The 22,867-nt window shown below is 41.0% G+C and overlaps 1 protein-coding gene across 4 annotated transcripts in view; it reads right to left on the bottom strand.

Moving 5' to 3' along the window:
- Positions 1-18,288, bottom strand: part of DGCR2 (DiGeorge syndrome critical region gene 2) — a 67,780-nt gene extending 49,492 nt beyond the window's left edge. For all 4 annotated transcript variants that reach the window (XM_067539923.1, XM_067539924.1, XM_067539925.1 and 1 more), the window contains exon 1: positions 17,933-18,288. In XM_067539923.1, coding sequence (XP_067396024.1) covers positions 17,933-18,011 — 79 coding nt within the window. In that variant the 5' untranslated portion in view covers positions 18,012-18,288. The remainder of the gene's footprint in view (positions 1-17,932) is intronic.
- Between the last annotated feature and the right edge of the window lie 4,579 nt (positions 18,289-22,867).

Raw genomic sequence — 22,867 nt, 5'->3', positions numbered from 1 at the left:
TCATGCAAAGTCTAAATTTAGTGAATAACTTCCTTTTAATCAAATCATAAAATTATGCCTCCAGTAAAAACACCAAAGGCCATATGACTCAAAAGATACACATGACAAATACACAGATAATTCTGTTCTTTCAAAACCTGAAAAATTATTTTAATATGTATCATACAGAAATCTAGCATTCAAAGTTACCAGTTCAGAAAAAGAAGAGCTTGAAGCACTACCACTTTTTTAAAAGATGCATCATTGATGATAGTGATCTGAAGACTTCACTTGGCTCCCAATTAAAACAAGGAATTGGTTTGCAGATTCTTAGGCCCTAACAGCACATAAGCACACATTTAACTTCAAGTCTATGATACGCTCCCATTAACATCAATAGGAACTAAGCACGTGCTTACCAAATGTTGATTTTAGTCAATAATTGGGCTAAGGATTACACACAAAAAATCACTAGTAACTTTTGAAAATTGTGGCCATTATATATTATGTACATACCTTATTTATAGACATTTAAAAGCAAACGCCATGCATGCGTAAGTGATACTTTGTATTTCTATATGTATTCTGCATATGACCTAACAAAGTAGTTCCCAACCTTTTTGGCTTGAGGGCCACAAATATCATTTTTACAATCCTGAAGGGCCAGCAGTCTCTGCCAGCAGGGCCCTTCCACCAGCAGCTGATCTCCAGCAGCTTCTCGCTGATCTCCTGTCCTCCTGGCTGCAGCAGGGAAACCACACTTGTCCTGTGCCCATGAGCTCCACCTGGGTCCTTAAGTGGCAGCTCCCTTCTGCAGCCAGAGAGAGGGAAGCAGTGGACCACTTTGAAAGATCCTGCAGGCCACTTTTGGCCCACGGGCTACAGGTTTGGAACCACTGCCCTAACACATACATTTGAAAAGAATGCTAAAAATTCTATTGCTAACCTGTCACAATTAAATGTGCATGCTCTTCAATATCAAGGCAAGAGAATCCTTTGATAGATCCAGTATGGTGGCAGGGTACCATAAGTTGTCTCTATTTAAAATTATCCACTTTGCAGAGGCATGGAAAACTTTCAAGCACAGGGGACAAAATTAAAGACAGGTAACAGAGAAATCAATGTTCTTGTTTTTATCAGCTTTAGTTAGGGTTCTGGTTTTGACTGAAAGCTTCTTCGGGTAGGAACTGTCTTCCTGTATCGTATACAACAACTAAACTGTCAGCACCTAAATAAAGTATCATGAATCAAAACATCATGAAACCTGTCTTAAATGATCACTCAAGGCACTAACAAAATCAGCTGCTCAAATGGAGGTAGTCGTCTAATGAAGGACACACAACACTGTACTCCATACATTTAACATGTTTGTCCACCTTAAGACCATCTTTCAATTCCTGACCAAGGGTGCTGTACAGTGCAAAGTCCCTATTCCAAACACAGGTCTCAAAAAAAGGTTGCAAACATTGAGTTATAGCTCAATGTGATTTCCTCTCAGCTACAGGCCTCAGAGAGACATTTCTTCATCTCTATCCACTCATCCCCAAAGCTGGTTTCTTTGCTAGACTTATGGTCAATACCATTTCCACTGTACTTCTTTATGATGCACCCTTGCAACACTACACTGTGCATTTATGTAGGTCCTGGTAGTTTATAGCAGTTCAGAGAGAGTAAGGCAAATTTTCAGGGTTTATTTGCTGCCTCCAGTTGATTTTCTTTGATAGTTTCTCAGAAATGTTTACACCATTCTAGCGGAACGAATTTAATTAAAAACAGACAATTTTACCTTGATTGGGCAATTTTGTTATTGTTGGCAAGTGGGCAATGATTTATTTCTTTTAATTATCTCTAGCATCTCAGGAGCTTGGAGTAGGAATTTGAAGTTTGGTAGAGCAATAGTCCTAGGGTTAGAAAAGTGCCTTTACCATAGGAGAAAGAAAAGTATCAGTCCCTGCACAAACTACCATTTTACAGATGAAAAATCCAATAGGTTGTACAAAGTCATGTCTCAGGGCTAGGAATAAAATCCAAGTCTCCAATATGCTAGACTCCAGGCTCTGCCATTTAGCCACAATGCCTATCAGAAAGTGTTTCCAAACCTGTGCACTTGAGTATGCCATCAGTAAAGAGGGACTACTTTTATATACTGTTTTAGTGAGTTACAGGTGCATCCTCCAGTACTGTTTTACAGAAAGTAACAGCCTTCTTTTGGCAAGCTATTGTAATTTCTTCCTGAATTCAAGTAACCGAGGTTTCTGCAGCAATGCTGAAGGTTCTGGGTTCAAACCTTGCTGATGATTTATTTAGTGAATTAACTGTTTAACTGCATGAGATAGCATGTTTTCCTCCCAATTTTCTGAAAATCCGCCCAGTAAATTATATACGTGCATTAAGGTACAATCTTTTGTTACACAGACGTACTATTTTCTGCATAACCTCTTCCCTCATTCAGTGGACAGGAGGGATATTGTGTTCAGTGACTGAATCAGGACTGCTTGTGAATAAAGTGGCTGTCTGTAGTCTCTCTCTCTCTTCAAGGAGTACTGAGTTCTACCCCTGCTTTGCCACAGATTCAATATGCAATGCTCGGCAAATCACTCAGAGCAAGAATTTCCACAGTAGGCCACTAACTTTGTATTTCTTGTTTTCTGGGTGCCTAATTTGAGACATGTGGATCTTGATTTTCAGAACAGAGAGCACTGAGCTCCAGCAACTAATGTCAGTGGGAGCTGTGGATGCTCGGGGTGTAATTTTTCAGAAGTCCTAGATGTATCAAGTTGGGAAACAAGTCAGAGGCATCCAAATTAGCTGACACTTTTGAAAACGTTGGCCTTAATTTCTCTGTTCCTCACGACCCCATCTGTGAAATAAGAATAATTCCTCCCTTCTCCACAGTGGTGTTGTGAAGATAATCTCATTAATGTTTTGTGCAACACTAATATTACAGTCAAGAGTGCTATAAAAAGGCTCATGAGGAAAATATTTTCATATTCAGTGCAGGATTTTTTTTTTTTTTTTTTTTTTTTTGTGTGTGTGCGTGTGCAATAAAATAAGCCACAGGTCACACCTTTAATGATAAGAAGAAATATCGGCCATTTCCTGAGCACAAGCCATTCTGCTCACTAAATAGGGCTGGGATTTTGTGGAGGGGAGGAAAAACTATTGTGTGAGCGTTTTAATTGAAGACTGCATCATACTCTACAAGTCTACATAAAGAAGCAGAAGTAAGATTTCACCAACAATCTTAATTTTGGCATTTCCTAGCTTTGGAAAGTTTGACTTTGCAACATTAAATGTTCAACAATAATATGTATGTCGAAGAGTAAGCAAGGTGTACTTTACAAACACAAGGCAAATTGCCTTTAGTAAGCACATTTTGATAACTACTACTACTGCCCAATTTTCATATTAGATAGCACAATTTGTAAAACTGACAAGAAACCACTGTCAGCCAATTATCCACTGCATACATAAGAAATACTTCAAGAATTTCAAGAAGACTGATTCTATTTACTGCCCTTCAAACTAAAGCACCTTAAAGATGCCTAGAGTGCTGTACTTTCAAATTCAGACCCACACAAAAATGCAATGCTTCAGTTTTTTAAAAATGTATTTAAAATGTACTTTTCTAACAACGAATAATCACGTGCCAGGGCTATCATGAACATAACACAGAAAGGACCAAACTACTATCAAGGCAACACTAGCTAGAAGAAAAGACATTTAATTTATTGGCCTATTAGGACAGAACTGTTGCTATGCCTGTTTAAAATCAACTAACAGTTTATCAAAATAAAAAATGGATTTCCCCTTTGGATTATCACACCATGTAATATGAAGACAAGCTAAGAAACAATATAGTTTTATACCCTTACAAATGTTGAATATTCCAAATATGACTCCAAATTTCATGTTAATGAAAAATTAATGGAATTATAGCACTAATCCAAGTAATCTACAGGGCCAGTACTAAAAAAAGTTAAATTAGATTAAGTCATAAACCAAGTCAAAAAAGTACTATGAAATTACAGTATTTATATATTACATTTTATATATTATTTATTGGTTGTGTTTTAGCACAAAATGTTACTGCCAGATTAACCTCAATTCCATTAATGGATTTTGCATCATTCCAAGGAATTCTAGTAGAATATTTTCCACCTCCCTTTAAACTGTCCCTCATACATACATATGAGCTTGGAACTCAACCAGATTCCTCTTGCTCACAAGTGTCGCATTCCAATTTATTTTCTATTCTTTGTTCTGAAGACAGATGCTGTGTCCTTGTGCTCTTAAAAGCAGACTTTTAATGGTTTATAAATATGGGGACATATTTCTCATGCTAAAGCAGGAAAAATATATTTTCCTAATTCCTCTAGAATAGATTTCTAACATGAAAAAGAAGCAAGAACAGAGAATTTACTGCCTCAATTAAACAAGAATATTATGGATTATGTAACATAGGGCTGTGGATAGAATGATGCTTTTTCCCTCCGCATCAGTGGTCAGAAGGCCAACTAATCAAAAGGCTTTTTACCTTTCCTCAGAAACTATTACATCATGATAGCAAGTAAAGAAGGAGGAAGTATGTAACAAAAATGGTGGCACAAGTCAAATGAGAGCAATCCAGGATCAATTCTGAACCAAACTACCACCTTTTCTCCAGGGCCCTTTAAAAAGGTTCTGAATTAAAAACTTCCACATCCACTCCACTGATCACTCTGCTGGGAACTTCAGACATTTTTGTAAGGTTTTAGTACTCAATGTTTAAATTTAGAACTTTAAAATGAAATTGCAAAGAAAATGCAATCTACATAATGCCAATTTTTTCCACACAAGCGGTGTTTTAAATGTTTGTTTACTACAAAAGGGAAAAAAAATTCCATAAGGACCAAATTCTCTTCCTTTAGTTAATTTTATAGATGTTCAAAACTACAAATACAAGCAAATAAGCAGAACTAAAACTGATTTAGGTCATAATTAAAGTCAGCAATTTAAATCATTGCACCCTTACAGATAGATTTCCGTGTACTCCATTTAAAAAATGCACTAGTAATCAATAGGCAAAATTGTTTTGGGGCCCTGTGGTAATCTCCCTTTAAAAGAATGACACACTATGTATGTGAGTGCTATAAAGTCTTAGACACACACACATCTTTTTTAATTGTTCCTGATCAAAAGGGGTCATTCTGAACAGACAGGCAGAGCGCGAAGAACTATAGTTTTGGGGCCAGATTCTCATCCCTGCCTCTTAAATTTGGAGGAACTATTTTCATCTACTGGGACAAATTCAACACGAGCTCTCCACTAACCTGGGTCCCCTTAAGGTTACTCTGCAGCGTACATTGGTGCCATCAGCACATAGAATGGCAGTGGGGATCATTTGGGCACAGGGACATTAATTTGTCCTCGATTTTTTAAAGTGTTTTCCACAAGGCTGTTTGTTCCAAACGCCTCTGAAAGACAACTAGAGAAAGTGGAGAACTATAGATTATCGATCAGGGGCACCTAAACAGCCTATTCTATTGACTGATTGTAGTTCAGAATTGACATATGTAGAAGATGTATGCAGTAGTTCAGTTTTTTCCTCTAACCATCCAATTCTCTTCTAAGGGTCAACCCTGTGTAATCCAGATGCAGCCAAACCTTTACCTATAACCACGTAGGGTTGAAAGTTGATAGCACTTAGTAATTGTTGCTAGGTAAAGAACAACTTCAACAGAAGTACATGGACTCCACAGCAGAATAAAATAAATAATAAAATAAATAAAATAAATAAAATAAAATAAATAAAATATAATAGCCAAAAAAGAGCAATAAGACTGTAGAGAACTTTGAGAAATTACCACTAAAGAAACAGAAAATTTAATTCCAAAATGTAAAAATCTGAGATTAAAGAAATATGGAGTACATTCAAATTAGACATGATTTACAGAATTCCATAATGTGAACTACCATGGCAGCCAAGGGCTAACTCTTAGCAATCGTAAGATATCAAACAATGCTTTCAGAGTTTATTAAGAATATTAGCAAACCCATTTGTTTCCTCAAGGGAAGAGATGTTTCTATTCTGTAAGAAAAATGACTGGCACAAATTAAAAAGCCTTCATAAAGTATTGGAGCACATACCTAGATTTAAAGCATGCGAGAAGTCCAAAGGAATTCAACAGAACTAATCAAGAATTCAAGGTTAGGCACCTAAATACCTTCCTGAATCAAGGCATGAGCTAGTCCAAGAGTCTATTGATAAATGAAAGCATGCATCTGAAACCTACTCTATGAAAGCATCAGTAGCTTGAACCACTAAAACCATTCCCAACTTCCAAAGCCAAAAGGACAGTCTAATATGAAACAGGTGTAAATTGTAAGAATACTTCATACAAGACCCCAAACAGTATTAAACCTACACGTAAAGGATGTATATCACAATATAAGTGCACATACATGTAACAGCAACATTCATATACTGGTTACGCTAAAGAAAAATCATTTGTTGTTCTAACTTTTCATAACACTTGTTATAGACACATCCAAAAAAAGCTTAACAGCAAAGTTCTAGTACACTTGTAACTTAGTTTTGGACTCTGCTTTCGTACAAAACATTTGACTTTCACTCTGTATATATGAAAGTGAGCATTCTCTCCTTTATGAGCTACCTGATACAATTTCTGTCATGTATTGGAGCAAATGGTTCATGCCTTGAATAGCATTCCACTACTTAACTTAAGCCTAACATGATAGGAATGCAGTTATTAGTTACTACTACATTTATCCAGATTATTTGAGCCACCTCACTTTATTCTTCACCAGAATAAATGCATTTAACCCAAATAAGAGTTCCAGATATTAGAATCCTGTGTAGACTTACAAAATGTCATGATAATAATGAGTTTTAAAGCTATGTTTCTGAATCCAACAATATAGTAGTTGGCTTGTCTTTTAAAGATGTCATATAATCCATTAAGGATACAGAATCTATACAAAGGCTACCAACGCCCCACATTTTGCAATGGTCAAATTAATGCCAAGCTTCTTTGAGGCAGGGACTACACTCATTGTGTTTGTGCTAGCCTAATCTTGTGCTGGCCTGTAAGCACTGCTTCACAATAAATGTTAAATAATTTGCTATGTTACCAGCAGTGTTATGCTTAGTAAAAATGTTAAGATACAGAGGGCTGACAATTTTTAACAGGGCCTGAAAAAATCCATCTGTCAGTAGCATGCAGAAACTTTTCCCTGGTTTGCTTGGGAATTTAAGCTACAAATTTCTTTAGAGCAGTGGTGCACAAACATTTCCAGCTGTACTCCTCCCCCTTACCATTAATGGAATCTGTCCACACACACCCCTTCATTACTGCACAGCCAAGACTGGAAGTGTGGCGTGCTCTCCACCCCCTGCAGGGGCTGGCCCCGGCCCTGCCGTGCGCTGCCTGAATGTTCTTCTATGCTCCTGTAGGGTGGCGCACCCCACAGTTTGAGGAGTTGCTTTAGAGTTTAAGTTTTCATTCTTCAAAAAATAAATTAATATGCTTTTAGTCTGCAAGATTGCAAAGAACCAAGATATTGGATGCAGTGTTAACTTCCTGAGTCTGCAGAAAGGTCCAGTACCACTGTTGCTGCACACAGGTTTGTCAAGCAGGAGCAAAGTGAAGTTAAAACTTGTGAAGATAAGTTCAGAGCCACATGGATACAAATGAAGCTGTTAAGAATCACGTTAGTGTCATTCTGCTGATGCATGGTAAAGTTATGAGCACCAAGAAGACACTTGTGTTATTCACAGGGAAGGAAGACTTGAGAGGCTAGGGAAAAAGATGGAATTATGTCTTCATAAAGCAGCCAGAAGGTTCTGAATGGCGAAAAAAGAGCTTCCTCCCTTTAGGCAGCTTCAGATTAAGACACCTATTATCCAGAGACTGACACAAGGGAGTGAGACCTCTCAGCAAGGTCCAAGCAGTAGCCCAGAAATCCTAGCACCCCACCCTTTCCCAGATACTACCAGAGGCAGAAGGCAATGCTTCTTACTGAGTCATTGGGTATGTCTACACTGCAATCTCAGGTGTGACAGCAGCACCTATAGACACATTAGAGCTAGATTTGATCTAATTAGCTTGAACAACAGCAGTGACACCACAGCAGCATGGACTAGCTGCTTGAGTGTATCCCCAGGGTCCCAAGTAGGATCGTCTTTGGATCTTGCTGGAGCAGCACCTCTACTTTTGTCTTCTATACATTGCCAGCAAGATTTTCTAATCTCTTTGATACTACAGTCTACATTTTTTCTGCTACTGTATCTTAGTGATTAAGCAGCACCTTTGAAATATAGCTCAAATCATTCTCCAAGATCTGCACACGTAAGTAGATAAACACATAACCTAAGGATCACAGAATAAATGAAGTTTGCAACTCTAAATGACAGCGGTTAAGAAAACCCGTAAGATCGCATTAAGTAAGCTGTTCACAACAGAAAAATAATTGCCTGTGTTAGTTGTGCTAACACCGATCTATCCTAGACTAGGAAAAAATGGTGTATCATTAGCTAATATTCCAACCAACATTGCATTAGCAGCAGTGTGATTTGACTACGTTAGACTGTTAGAACATGTTAGCTCACACACACACACACACACACACACACACCTTTTATTCCAGTCTAGACAAGGCATATTGATCTTAGATCAGAAGAAAATTAAAGAAGTAAAAAATTACTCTCAATAGAATGCACTATCAGTCTTACACACATGTATAAACTCCAAACACAACAGATTAAAGGACTATACCAACTCAAAGCCAGCGGAGGCTCATCCTAGCCATCTGCCTAACACCATTACTCAACACAAGTCCCAGAAAAAGCCCTGAAGAACAGCAGCATCTTTCACTATGCTCTGAAGGTCATCAGATCCAGGTTCTGGTAGAACAAGGAGAAGAGGTGAGTTCCAGGGTCAATTATCTCTTGCCATGAACACCCACCTGTAGATCCTTCCAATTTAAACTAAAGACTAACATGCACCTCAGATGACTGCAACAGTGATATCACCCAAGGTGCAAGGTGGTCTCTAAGGATATGTCTACACTGCAGTCACAGGATGTGATGACAGCTCATCTAGACATACCCAAAATAACATTTTAATCTGATGAGCTGTTACTGATAGCAGTGAAGCTACTGCCACACAGACTAGAGTGCAAGCTGTACAAGCCTGCCCAGAACATTTGGTAAATACTCAAGCAGCTAGGCTATGCTTAAGCCCATACTACCATAGCTTCTTTGATACCAGTAGTCCAACATGTCTACACAAGCTACAACCACAGTATGGACATACCCTAAGGTGTGTGAAACCCAAGCCCTTCAGGACTTTAGAATTCAAAAAGAACACCTTAAACTCCATCCAAAAAACAGTGTCAATGTGACAGGGTGCTAGGCAAAGGAAAGCTGAGCCAGCCCTCTGTCACATGAGCCCCAATTAAGAAATGAGAATCAGAGCCAGCTGAGTAAACCTGCACTTAGTGGTCCAATAGGGAGCAGTTGCCAACCTCGTTAGCCAAGGGCTACAAAAGGCTCACAGGAAGGAAGGAAGGGAGAAGCCATGGAGTAAGGAGGAGGGCGAGCTCCTCTCGGTTGGTGGCTAAGACTGCAAGGCCCCTGAGGCTGTTAAGCTAGACTGTCTGTAAATAAAAGGTGGCGAGCAAGCAAACTGTAAATAAATCTCACTGGTGGGAGCACGAAGTCGAGGTGTCTGACTGGTTTGTGGGCGCAGAAGACCTAAGCAACAGGAGGGCTCTCTGTGACCCCGCTACAGTCAGCCAATATCAAACATGGAACATGTGCATTCTGTAAGAAACGTCACTTAACAGAGACACATTTTTCATTAGCTTCGCTTCCCAAATGATTTTATGGTATAACCCAATGTAGAGTGCATAGAACAGTCCTATCTCAAGGACCATGGCAAGGAGGTAGCACACAGGAGAGTAGAAGATAACCAAGGAGGAGACACATTGTGATCTATTATGCAAAAGAAAAAAAAGCAGATGACTGAAATCAGGAAGCCAAGACACAGAAAAGTAAGAGTTGTAGTAAGTACAGTCAAACAGCATTTGATTAATAAGTTTTGACTAATTCCAGCAGTATTGACTAAATATTAGCCCCTCAAATTCTCTTTTTGGTGTCCTCTCCCATTTTTGAAAGGATTGAGGCGAGACTATTCTCTTTTTGTGATCTTCGGTTCTTATACTGCTTGCTATCAGCAAGCAAGTGAAACTGACCAGTACTTGCAAATTTTGCTTTGTTGCTCTTCTGAGATAACAGAGCAGAAGAATAAAGGTTATCAGAAGTATGCCAGTTTCATTGCTACTTTTGCACTGAAAGGGTGTAATAGTTCTTGTTGTTTCTTCCTCCCGCACCTCCTTTACTCCTTTGCTACACTGGCAGGAGCAGCAAGGTAAAATTTGCAAGTGGATCAGTTTCACTCTCTAGCTGCACAAGCTGCAGGACATAATCTGACTGATTTCTTACCCTTACACACATCACCCCAAAAGGAGAAGAGGCAGATCCAAAAAAAACAAACCAGGAGATGGAAGAGTTATACAAGAAAACCAAAGAAAAAGTTGATGCCAAAACACAAGTAGGAAGGCAAATACAAAACAGACAGGAACAGGGAGAAGCAGAAGAAAAACATGAGGGAGGCTGGGGAAACATGGAGCAGGCCCACCTCAGCAGCATGAGCTAACAAGGAGATAGGGAAGAGGGAACAAAGGAACTCTCCCACACAGAAACTGAAGAGCTCCAAAGTTAAAAAAAAAAAAAAAAAAAAAAGCCAAGGCTGATATAAAAGACAGGCCACCCCCCAAGTGGGCAGGGGCAGAGTTAGCCTTTCTGCAGCCTCATACGCATTGTGCTTTCAGTTACGATGCAGTCTTTATCCCGACTCATCCATCCCCCAATGTCTACCCCAATTTTACAATTTGGTCATTAAATACAGCCTTCTGACTAACTGATATTTGTGAATTTTTCAAGCCCTCCTTTCCCATCAGTGTCATACTATACATTTATTTAATACCTTTCTCCAAAGAGCTCAAAATCACTTGACAGAGCTGAATGAGTATTATTCTCAGCTTTCTCATCTATAAACTGAGTCACAGGGAGGGTAAGCAATTTTCCTAAGGTCACAGTGAATGAGCAGCAAAATGAGGAAGGAGAACCAATGTCTTAACACCTGTCTACTACTCAAGCTTTAGGCCAGGAGGTTTCAAATTTTTTTGCTGGGCCCCCTTTTGAAAATATTTCAGGCTATGATGATCCCACCACCAAAAAAAACAACAACAGATTATTGTACATACTCACAGGAGCATATGCATGGTATTGCCACACTTACTTCTGCACTGCTGCTGGCAGCGGCACTGCCTTCAGAGTTGGGCGGCCAGAGAGCAGCAGCTGCTGTACCTCCCTCCCACTCCCCCTGGCCATATTTTTTGTGAGCTTGTGACCCTCTTACAATAGCCTTATGACCCCCTTTTGGGTCAGGACCCCCAGTTTGAGAAAGGCTGCTTCAGGCAAGGAGGCCTCTCTAAAACAAAGAGTAAAACCAAGGAACAATCCTTTCCCAGACTAGATTTTGTGATTGGCTAGTATCTGAAGAACAAATTTAATTCAATTGGACAAGAAAGTATAAAAAAACATTGAGTCAAAAAGTGCATTTTTTCTACACAGATTCAATACACAAAAGTGGATCATCATTCCTAGATAATTTTAACACATCTTGTGATTAGCTGTCTTCATTTAAACCTGTATTTTATATCTATGACATTTTAGTGTTAGTACATTAAATGCAAAAAGATCAAATGATAAAAGTGATGTTAAGACCTATAAAACTGTATTGGGACATAGGAGAGGATGACAATTAAATTTTTGGTGACTTAAATGCATGTCATGTGTCAACATATGCATAAGGCAAACCCTAGCACAACATTCACCCACCCGCAGTAATCTTAAAGCAAAGCATATCAAAATTCTAACGTCACAACTAAAGATAGGATTCAATTCAAATTTTAATTAAACTACCTGCATTGGCAAGTCTTGTAACTAATGCTAACTAACTCAATCACAAAAGATTTTAACAACATTACATTATTTCCTCTAGATAGTGTTGATTACCTAGGTTAAGTGGAGGGTGGGGAGTGATCTGTGAAAATGAGATCTCAATTGGCTATTAGCTCCTTGGTGAATGGCTTGATAAAAGAGTCAAATGACCAACATTGCTTCTGTTATAGACCCAATATAAAAAGTTTGTCTCTGTTAAATGCTTACATTACTGAGAAACCACATCTTTTTAAAGAAATCTGTGAAACACACTGCCTTTAGCAATAATAGCGTTAATTAATGCTCTACATAATAGTCAAAAAGTATTTGTCTTGATTACTCCAGACATTAAATGTTTTATGAGGGTGTTCAACTCATATTAAGACAATATTTTAAACTAGAAAAATCTTCCATCAAGAACAGAAAGCCTTGCTTCTCAAACTGCATAAGAGAACATTAAAAGAATCAGCATATTAAACTTTTTAATTCTTAAACATTCATGATAATTCACATTACATTTTTGTTGTGTTTATGACACTTATGTAAAAATTATGTCAAGGATGGCTTAGTGTTTATGAATTCAGACTGCCCAATGTAGAACTAGTATACAGAATTTAGTTAAAAATCACCAAAGATTTGACTGAAACATTTCTTGTAAGGCAACACACATCAGCTTCTCAGTTGAGTAATTATATAACCTAAAGTAACTCCTGAAGTTGCTATTAACTAAATCCTACCTTTAGTTTAAAAAAAAAAAATCTTCAAAGTGATATCTGAAGTAAAATTAATTCAATATAATCCAATTTCACTAGACAGTAATTCATTTCTCACTGGACACCTATATAAATGAACTATTCTGATATTCCACACTTCAGAATCCACATCCTCAGCTTTTAAAAATACACAGCCAATAATGCAAGTTAGTTGACAATGTTCACAGTAAAAAAGTAATGCCCCTTGAATATTTAATCAGTGCCTTATATCTTACTTTAGACTTTTTAAAAATGTATTCTCATGATAAAAAAACAGAATCTCATTTTTTAAATGTACAAAAAAAAACCTGAGTGTCTCAAAGCACAAAAGGCAGTTAGGTTCCCAACTCCCATGGATTTTTGATGGCAGGTAGGCACCCAACTGCCTTCTGCCTTTGAAAACTCACAAGTTTCTAAGGGATAGACCTAATATCTAGTGTTTTAGGAGTGCCTGATGAAATCATGGTTGACCATAGTAGTCTAAAACAAAAATGTATAACAAACGTAGGAAGATAGAAAAAAATCAACCATGCTAATGGGCTTTGTTCTTAGTATTAATTTACTAAAAATAAGACATACCACACACAAGATGTAGGTCCAGTCAAACTATTTTCTGACAGGTTGCTCTAAAAAGATTATACATTTGTGAGGGCTTGGAGAAAATAAGGCAAGTTTTAGTCTTTATTTAAAATATACTATAGCAACAACAGGGGAACCAGGCAAGTGTAGATAACACAACAGCATATGGAGCTGCTTGATTAGAAAGGACAAAGTTATGCAAGCAGCACATTCAGCTCAAGGTGGGGAAGCCTCAGATTGCTCTGTAACGACCCCCTTTGGTTGTTTGAGAACAGCCTTATGCTTCTAAGTAAGCCACAGCCATCCTCCCTAAATCAATGGGACAGTTGCTGCAATGTAAGAGCCTTAAGAAAATTATAGGAGAAGCACTGTTGGGAAAACTAAAGTCCTCAGTGTTCCAAAACCTTTCCAGGGCTTGATACCTTCCCAATAAAGGAGGGTCTGGCCCAGGACATGCATCACCTAGCCTGTTGTTGGCTTCCAGTAAAAGCACTGTACCTCCATCACCTTTGATTTTAAGGCAATATGAAGTGAACTTTGTACATACTTTTCATTTAAGTGAGCAAGTCTTTGCCAGTCTACATCTTTGGAGCCATCAGCTCTAATACGAGTGGGGTACAACAAAATTATTTCATCTACCCAATTACAGTTTGAGCTTTGTTGGTGGCAGGTAATTTGAAGATATTAAGTGTAAGGAAAACAACACTGGCAAAAAGTCTTGTGTTCTTATATATACTGACAAGTTTTGAAATTGTGGGTTTTACTGAGGAAAGACATGGGAGTCACCATGGACAGCTCAATGAAGATTTCTACCCACACAGCATTAGCATTCGAAGTAAATAGGATGCTTGGGTGTATTCAAAATGAGATTAGAAATTCCACAAACAACAAATGGCACATTACATCTGGAATACCATATCTGATTCTGATTACCTCAAAACAACAGATCAGAGTCCAGAGAGGGGAAATGGAGATAGTTGTAGGTATAGGAGAACCTTTGTGTTATCAACTTCAGGTTAAATAATGCTAGCATTAAAAGAAGAGACAAGAAGAGTTTGGGTTTGTCTACAGTGGGGATGTTTTCACTGGTGTAGCTACACCAGCACAAGCCCCCTGGATTGGCATTCTGCACCAATGTAAGAAGTGACTTGCAACAGTGCGGAATACCCCAATGAAGGTTGTATCTTCCTACAAAACATAACCATGAGAGAGGCGTAATGTCATACTAGATGGACCAATAATGATCACTATATTTCACTAATTTCTATTAGACTACTATGATCAGATGCTCACTCCATCAATGTTTAAGGTCAAATTTCACAACCTGTAAGAATATGTAAGAAGTCTGAATCTCATAGAGTATTTATAACTGGCAATTCTGCTGCCTATTACATTAAGGCTATGTCTACACTACAGACATCGTAAGGTCACCACTGTAAGGTCTCTCGTGTAGCCGCTCTCTGCCAAAAGGAGAGAGCTTTCCCACCAGCATAATTAAACCACCCCCAACCAGTACTTTTGTCGGTGAAACATGTCAGTGGGGAGAGGGGGTTTCACACCCCTGACTAACAAAAGTGCTAATGTAGACAAAGTCTTGGCTGGGATCGAGAAGAGGTCCTGGCTCCCCACGGTACCTGACAACTCCATCACCTGTCCCATTTTGCCCTCCAAGTCGACCCTTCTTGTCTACGGGGTTGAGTCTACTGTCTCCAGCCCCACCTAAATATCCACAGGACTCTTGGCAGTGGAGGTAGGGTCGCCGCTGAGGATGGTGTCCAGCTCCTTATAGAAGCAGCAAGTCTTCACGCAGCACCAGAGCAACAACAGTTTGACTTTCTTGCCTTCTGGTATGACTGCCTCAGCTCTTTTATCTTCACACAGCACTGATATGTGACCCATTCGTAGCCCTTCTCCAACATGCCATGAGAAATCTGAACGTAGATACTCAAGTTGCTCCGGCTGGAGCGGAGATAGGACTGCATAGCCTCCTCTCCCCAGATACTCAGCAGATCCAACAGCTCCAGTGTGCTCCAAGTGGAAGAGCACTTGCTGCGTGGAGCCACCATGGTCAGTTGGGAAGATGCGACGTGAGCTCTCCATGCCAAGCAAACAGGGAATAGAATTTCAAAAATTCCCAGGCCTTTAAGAGTGGGAGGGGAAGCGGATGCCTGTGCACCTGGATGCAGGGCAGCAGTGTTCAAACTGCTGACCATAACAATCAGGATGGACATTTTGTTGATATAATTTAAGTCTCATTGAGGTGCTTTTATTTTGTCAGCAAAGCAAGTGAGTTTTGTCAGTGGAAGGAGCATTGTAATGTGTACACCTCCACTGTTTTGTCAACAAAAGCTGACTTTTGTCAACAAAACTCTGTAGTGTAGACAGGGCCTTAGTAAAAAGACTGGATATAAATCAAATCATTTGTCAGCTAATTTGTGTAGTTCATTTTAAACCAGTATCTTCTCCCATGCAGAAAACTTCTAACTACAGAAATATGTTAACAGATTTTTTATTAAATATTTAATATTTAAAGTCCCCGTTACACTATAAAACCAATTAAATCAGGAGAACCCAGTTACAACATGACACTGAACTGTGCTGGTAGGATTGTCTACACTATTTGATCAGCCATGTTTTAATCATCTTTGGGGAATACTGTCTGATAATGTCTCCCAACATTGCTGTTTCAAAAAACTGCCAGTCAGTAAGAAAGTCAAAGTTAGGATGCAAATGAGCAAAAACAAAAAGATTCAAAATTACAACTGGAACTTTATCCTTTTTATCTCAGTTCTAAAAATAGCCAATCCCATTCAAGAATGAACCAAATGTTAAAGCTCTGTGAGGGCAGTTTTTACATCACTTTAGTCCAGTAGGGTCCTGGCTCAAGATGTGCTTTGCTACAGCTCCTCTTAAGTGTCAACATTTTTAAGAGATGAGAGAGCTCTATCATGACACCCTTGAATAAGAATCCAAATGGACTGTACTTTTAGACAGGTGAACAGTAATGACTTTACAAATTTCCATATCTTGACTAAGTTTTTAAAGAGTCACTGACCAAATTCCATTAAAAAACTACTGACCTCATTTTAATACAATGACAATCAAAACAGAACTGGGAAACCAGGGAATGGATGAGATATCAAGGAGGAGAGAATCCTTTAAGTGGTAAAACAGAATTTAGGGACTCCGAAAGGAAAGGAAAGCATGGAAACTCTGAATCACACTGCAGTAGCACATGGAGATCTTTCTACACTAACAATGACATATTTTCTACTGATCTTTTCAAAGGTTATAAAACATTAACTCTCAATCCATATAATGCCATTCTTGTCAAGAACAAGACCAACCGACAAACTATGACTGAAGTTTCACCTTGTTCAGTCACTTCCAACAACATTTTATAGTTACTAAAGAGTTTGGCAGTGAAGATTGCTACATAATCTGCATGCATAATTTAACACAGCCAATTCTTCCATCAAGAAATTGAATTTCAAATCAACTCCAACGCCCCAAGATGGATGCAAATTGAACTTTTCTCAGTTCTTGGTCACATTAGCAATCCACACACAATACAAACTAGCTTTAACCCAGGTGCATTCCTTTAAAAACACAACCTCAACTGTGTTCAGTTTTCTACAAAAGCCTATTTAGTCTTATTATACTGCAGATGATTTCCTGCCAGAGCTAAATCCTTGTTCATTAAAACAAAATTTTGCAGTATGTTTTCCTATATATACATGCAAAGATCACATTCCTCTGACAAAAGGCAATATACAAATTGATCTGTTCCTACCCAACTGGCCTTATAAGTCCTCTCTGTTCCTAACTACAGTAGGTACAAATTTTTCAGACAATTGAGAACACCATCAACTTGAAAATCACTTACATATTCTCACAAGTACTTACTATGAGGACAGATCACTTTGTAAAATAGCACAATCTAACTCCCAGCTGCTAACGAAGGGTCCACTACATATGAACTTCTATATGCTCCCTACGTTCCCTTATTCTGAACAGCTCCTGAATGCAGTTAGGGGCAAAGGCAAATCAGTTACACACCCCTCCTTCCTGGAAACTGTAATATAAACAAAATGTATCAGTGCAACCTGCAAACAAACGTTGAGCAGCAGAGTCCTCATCTAAGAGGCTACAAATAAAGCATCCCTGTGTGCAAGGGTACTCCTCCCCGCCTCCACCCAGGAGAAAATTAAAAGGACCACACGCGCACACATGCATCCATCCAACCATCCACTGGGGACAAGGGTGAAATCAGATCAGAGTCAACAGCGAAACCCACAAACCCCAACCTGCTCCGCAGGCAGGACCGGCAGCACACCCCACCCCACCCCACCCCACCCCCTGCCCTCCAACCGGGTTAGCCCCTCCCCGGACCTCTGCCTCCACTAGTGGCCCTATTGCATCACCATCATCCCCCAGGCGCCTTGCTCCCTTCAACCGCAAGCCCCTCACACATCTTTCCCTCCGCCCCGGGCTCCTTCTCCCCCTCTGCCTCCCCGCAGCCCTCGTGCCCCGCCCCTCGCGGCCCCCGTACCTGGCCGCAGCGGCTCGGTAATGCTCAGCACCAGGAGGAAGAGGAGGAGGAAGGTGCCGCTGTCCGCTTTGGGCACCATTTATCCTCCGTTCATCCTCCCCCAGCGCAGCACCATAAACCCGGGGGAAAGGGAAGGAGGGAGGAAGGAAGCAGGAGGAGGAGCCGCCGGGCCGCTCGGGCCCCGTCCGCGCCGAGCCCCCCGCTGGGAGCCGGCGGCTCTCGCTGTTGCGGCGGCGGCGGCCTGCGCTGACGCCCCGTGCCGGGGAGGAAGCGGGAGGCTGGCTCGGCGGGCGGGGGCAGCAGGAAGGTCAGTAGCGGTCTCGGTGCGCCAAGGGCCCCTCCGCTCGCCTGGCTCCGAGTCCACACAAGATGGCGGACAGCACCCTCTCCTCCCCACAACAAAGGCTGGCAGCCAATCAGCGCCGGGGGGCGTGGCCTTCGGGTGATAATCTGGAACTGATTAAGGTAAGGCGCGCGCGGGCGGGTAATGGAGCCACGCGACTGGGTGGGTTGCGCTGCTGCCGCCGCCCGCGGAGCCTGAGCTAGGGGTAATGCATCGTCACTATCGACCCTCCCAAGGGCTGAGCGCCGGGGCGGTGCAGAATCGGCCCCGGAGCTGCTGCTGCTGCCCGCCGCTCGGAGCGGAGTCGGGGCCCGCGGGGCTGCACTTTGGGGGCGTTTCACTGCACCGTGGCCCAGCTCCCCGGGGACGTGTTACTGGGGCACGTGCAGCGCGGGAGGCGTGCGGGGGGGACCCTGGTACAGAAACCCCCGGGGGAAGCTCTGCGCGCTTGTCACTGCCCCTCTAGAGAGCAGCAGGCTTGAACCTTGCGCCCCGCGCAGCATGACCGCCGCTTCCGCACGGGCACTGGGCAAAGCGGAGTGGGACCCGTTCGCCTCGCGCCGCAAAGCTTCCACACCGGGGCTGGGGGCAAACCAGGTCAGAAAACGTCTTCACTGTCTCAGGCCAGAGCCCCGCGGCGCTGTGTTTGTTCTCTAACTCCCCCCTCCCCCCCATGGCCGCCCCTGCTGGGCGCTCTGCCGGAGGGACCAGCCGCGGGCGTTTGAACAACCGGATCATGCATGCCGGCTCTGAACAGGGTGAGATGACACGAAGCGTGAAATGCTGGGGGACCTCAGGCCCTCTGCCTTCACTAGCGCTACAGCCATTGCTACCACCGGTAGAACTGCAGCAGGGGAAGAACTTCGGGGAAAGAAGTTTGCTGTGGACACAACCTAGGAAATTGACTAGTAGCGGACAGTTTTCAGTATCGCTGTCTGTCAGCTAAGACTGCACCCAGTGAGAGTACTAGAATAGACGGACAAACCATTTTCAGTGTAATTCCAGAGGCATAACTGAGGCTTGGTTCCACGGACTGCACGTATATTATCAAGGTAGTGGCTGCCTTCATCACATTGAGAATCCAAGATTTAATCTACATTGGGTGCAAATCTTTGACGAGCTATCACCACTACTGGAGACAAACATGTCCTCTGCATTAGATTTTAAACGAATGGTCTCTGAAGTGGTGTGCAGACCCTCTCCTGTCCCCGCCACTCCCAGGTACCTTAGATGGGATGCCTTGTACACAAGTTTAGAAATTAAGTATTAAAAATACTTAAAAATAAACATCCTTTAAAAATTAAAAGGACAATGAAATGTAGTTGTGGCTGTGTTGGTACAAGGATATATTAAAGAAACACCACCTCTCTCTTGAAGGACAATGAAAGTCAGTCTAAAACTATAAATCTGCTAATAAGAATTATAGCTAGAGGCCATCAGTCATTTGCTGGGCTACCTGATTTAAAATCAGCTTGGGAATCTAGTTTGTTTTTACGATGATTTTGAATATAGTTCTAGCAGATCAGTGACTTAGTGAAGTGAACTTTGGGGTGGTAAACAATCATTTCATAGTTAGTCCCTCAGAAACTCTTCTGTTGGTCCAAATCCAGCCCAAGTAAATTGGAGTGCTGGGATACCCCCTTGGCACAAAAGAGGGATGTAGTCTTCATCAGTGATGGAGCAGGAGCAGTCACACTTCAGGCATTTTTAAGTTATATCTGAAAATTGACCTCAAAGTTCACTACCTGGGAGCCTGTTGGGGGGTTTAAAGATGTGGAATGTTTGTAAGGAAAGTAATATTGGTTTGGGGGTTAGTGGACTCCATGCAAACCCACTTTCAGCCTTAACTCCTTTCTAATGAAGCTTTTTGTGTTTGTTCTCCTTCACTGCATCCTACTCCTTTGGTTTGTTGTCACTCGTTGCATCACCTCTTGAATTAGACTGCGTGCTCCTTGAGGCAGGAACCCAGTCTTTGCCTTCATTAAATCACATTATGTGTGCTGTATTTAAAAAAAAAAAAGTTATGCTTTTTATACAGCACCTTCCAGAACCCACACTAAGGTCATCCCTGAGCTATGCTGCTTACAGTCTAAATGCCTATGACACCTGTTGGAGATAAATTATTAACAGACTAATAATTGTACTCACTTATCCCGAGTTATGAACCAAAGAGACAGTCCTATACTCTCTGGTCTTTAAGAGCTGGTGAAATCCTGGCCCCAGTGCAGTCAATATTTTGCCATTGACTTCAATGGGGCCAGAATTTCACCTTATGTGCATACTGTTCCAAAGTATTTACATATCTCTATTGGTTTATAGTACAGCAATACACTTGTATCTTTATATTCACCCTGCCCCTGTGGCTGATTATTCCTAGTTTATAAGCAACGTGGGAGAGACTGATCACACAGTGACCTGTTCTTAACAACATGCTACAATTTGGCAGGTAGATATAAAGGGATCAAGGAGGTTACTCCTTTGCCCATAGTAGTTTCTGCCATCTAAGTAAGTAGAAGTCAGTAATAACATAAACAAATGCAAATCACTCCTTTAGTAAAAGGCTGGTTTCTGCTGGCAGGAGTTAGCCATAGCCCAAGCCCAGGAGAATGTTTTGCCCCCACATGCTAGTCTCAGAAACTCATAGAACTCCAGATTTGGCCAACCTTTTCCAGTGCTTGATTTCCTCAACTTTAATAGTCGTTGTCTGTCTCTGAGCCCCACTACATGTACTCATGTACACTACATAAGACCTTTCACTTAGTGTGACATGGATGGGTCACGAACCTCCCCTTCCTACCTATATGTACCTGGCATCAGTACAGCTACCCTTCCCAGGGATCGTACTTTAGACTAAACCAAATGGTGAGGAAGCTTTCTGGCTAGACAATGAAAGTGTAGGAAGGCTGCAGCCCTTTAGGAGAATGAGCTACCCTTAGAGGTCACCCATTAGGTATCATGCTGAGCAAAGTATACTTAACCCTTCCCCTGTAGTTTGACAGGCTGCTCCTGCTGCTTTCCCAAGAAGCAAAAAAGCAAATCAGTGATGTTAATCTTTATCTTGACAATGTCTGATGTTACCTAGAGAGCACAAATTAGCATAAAGATGTAAAAACAGGCTAACTGCCATGTAGGAACGTTACTACTGGGAGCTGTAGAGCAGTTTGCAAGGTATCTGCATTGCTACACACAGATGCATATCACATTAATCAGTTATTGGGAGATTTAACTGCTTCCAAATTCAATTTGGAGGGGCAGGAAGCCAGAGTGTTGGTTGCTTTGATCCACTATATGGAGCTGTACACCATACAACAAGAACACTAACCCAGGAACCTATCCCTGCAACAAACCCCGTTGCCAGCTCTGCCCGTACATCGACTCTAGTGACACCATCACAGGTCCTAACCACATCAGCCACACCACAAGGAGCTCATTCACCTGCACATCTACTAATGTAATATATGCCATCATGTGCCAGCAATGCCCTCTGCCATATACATTGGCCAAACCAGACTGTCACTACACAAAAGAATAAATGGACACAAATCAGACAAAAAATGGTAACATCCATAAGCTAGTAGGAGAGCACTTCAATCTCCCACGACACTCCGTAGCTGACTTGAAAGTTGCCATACTTCTACAAAAAAACTTCAAAAACGACATCAGCGAGAAACTGCCAAGCTGGAACTCATCTGCAAACTTGACACAATCAGACTGGGTCTGAATAGGGACTTGGAATGGTTATCTCATTACAAGAAGTAATTGTCACTGTTCACACATTCTAACCTTCTAATCAATGGTTGTGAATAGGCCTCATCTACTCTAACTGAATGGACTTTGCTAACACCTCCCCTCCCCATTGTTGTTCCTTATCCTTGGATATATATATATATGCACACCTCCTATCTGATTTCTATTTCATGCATCTGACGAATTGGGTTGCAGCCCATGAAAGCTTATGCCTGCAGAAATTAAATTTGTTAGTCTTTAAAGTGCTACAGGACTCTCGTTGTTTTTGCTACATGGAGCTGGAAGCTTGAAGTCACACGAAGGATTTGGTTGCTTCCTGAGAGCTCAGAGGAATTAATCAGAAAAAAACTGTTGAGCTAATCTTGAGCTCAACCTCTCCTACCTGAGACAGCTTTAGCGGGGGCGTGTAATGAAATTCCCCAGAAGGTCTCAAGGAAATGCAGAGGCGGTCTCCAGCCTGATCTAAATCTCTGTGAAAGGTTAATACAAAGTATTTTCCCTTCTGTCATAATTAGAGCTGGTTGGAAACCAGAATTCCCATTCAGTGGGAAATTGGCATTTCAAAAAAAATTCATTTAGAACCCAAATAAAAAGAAAATTTTTTGGACTTCCCATGAAACAAAATTTTTGAAAAAATTCTGGTTTGGGTCAATTGAAAAGCTTTTCTTTGGTAACACTAAAAAGCTTTGTCTCTGTTTTGACCTTGTTTATTTTGATCTTGTTATTTTATTGTAATTTAAACAGTAATATAAATTTCAAAATAAAAAGAAATTTCAAAGCAAAACATTAAAATGTTCTGTTCTCATTAAGGAACATTTTCACCTTATCAACATGCTTCATTTCAA

The sequence above is a fragment of the Emydura macquarii genome, unplaced genomic scaffold, assembly GCF_026122565.2.
Source record: "Emydura macquarii macquarii isolate MOO-44397 ecotype Brisbane River unplaced genomic scaffold, CSIRO-AGI_Emac_v2 contig_554, whole genome shotgun sequence".
Classification (NCBI taxonomy): Eukaryota; Metazoa; Chordata; order Testudines; family Chelidae; genus Emydura; species Emydura macquarii.
The sequence above is the reverse complement of the archived record's forward strand: the minus strand, read 5'-3'. Positions and strand labels throughout refer to the sequence as shown.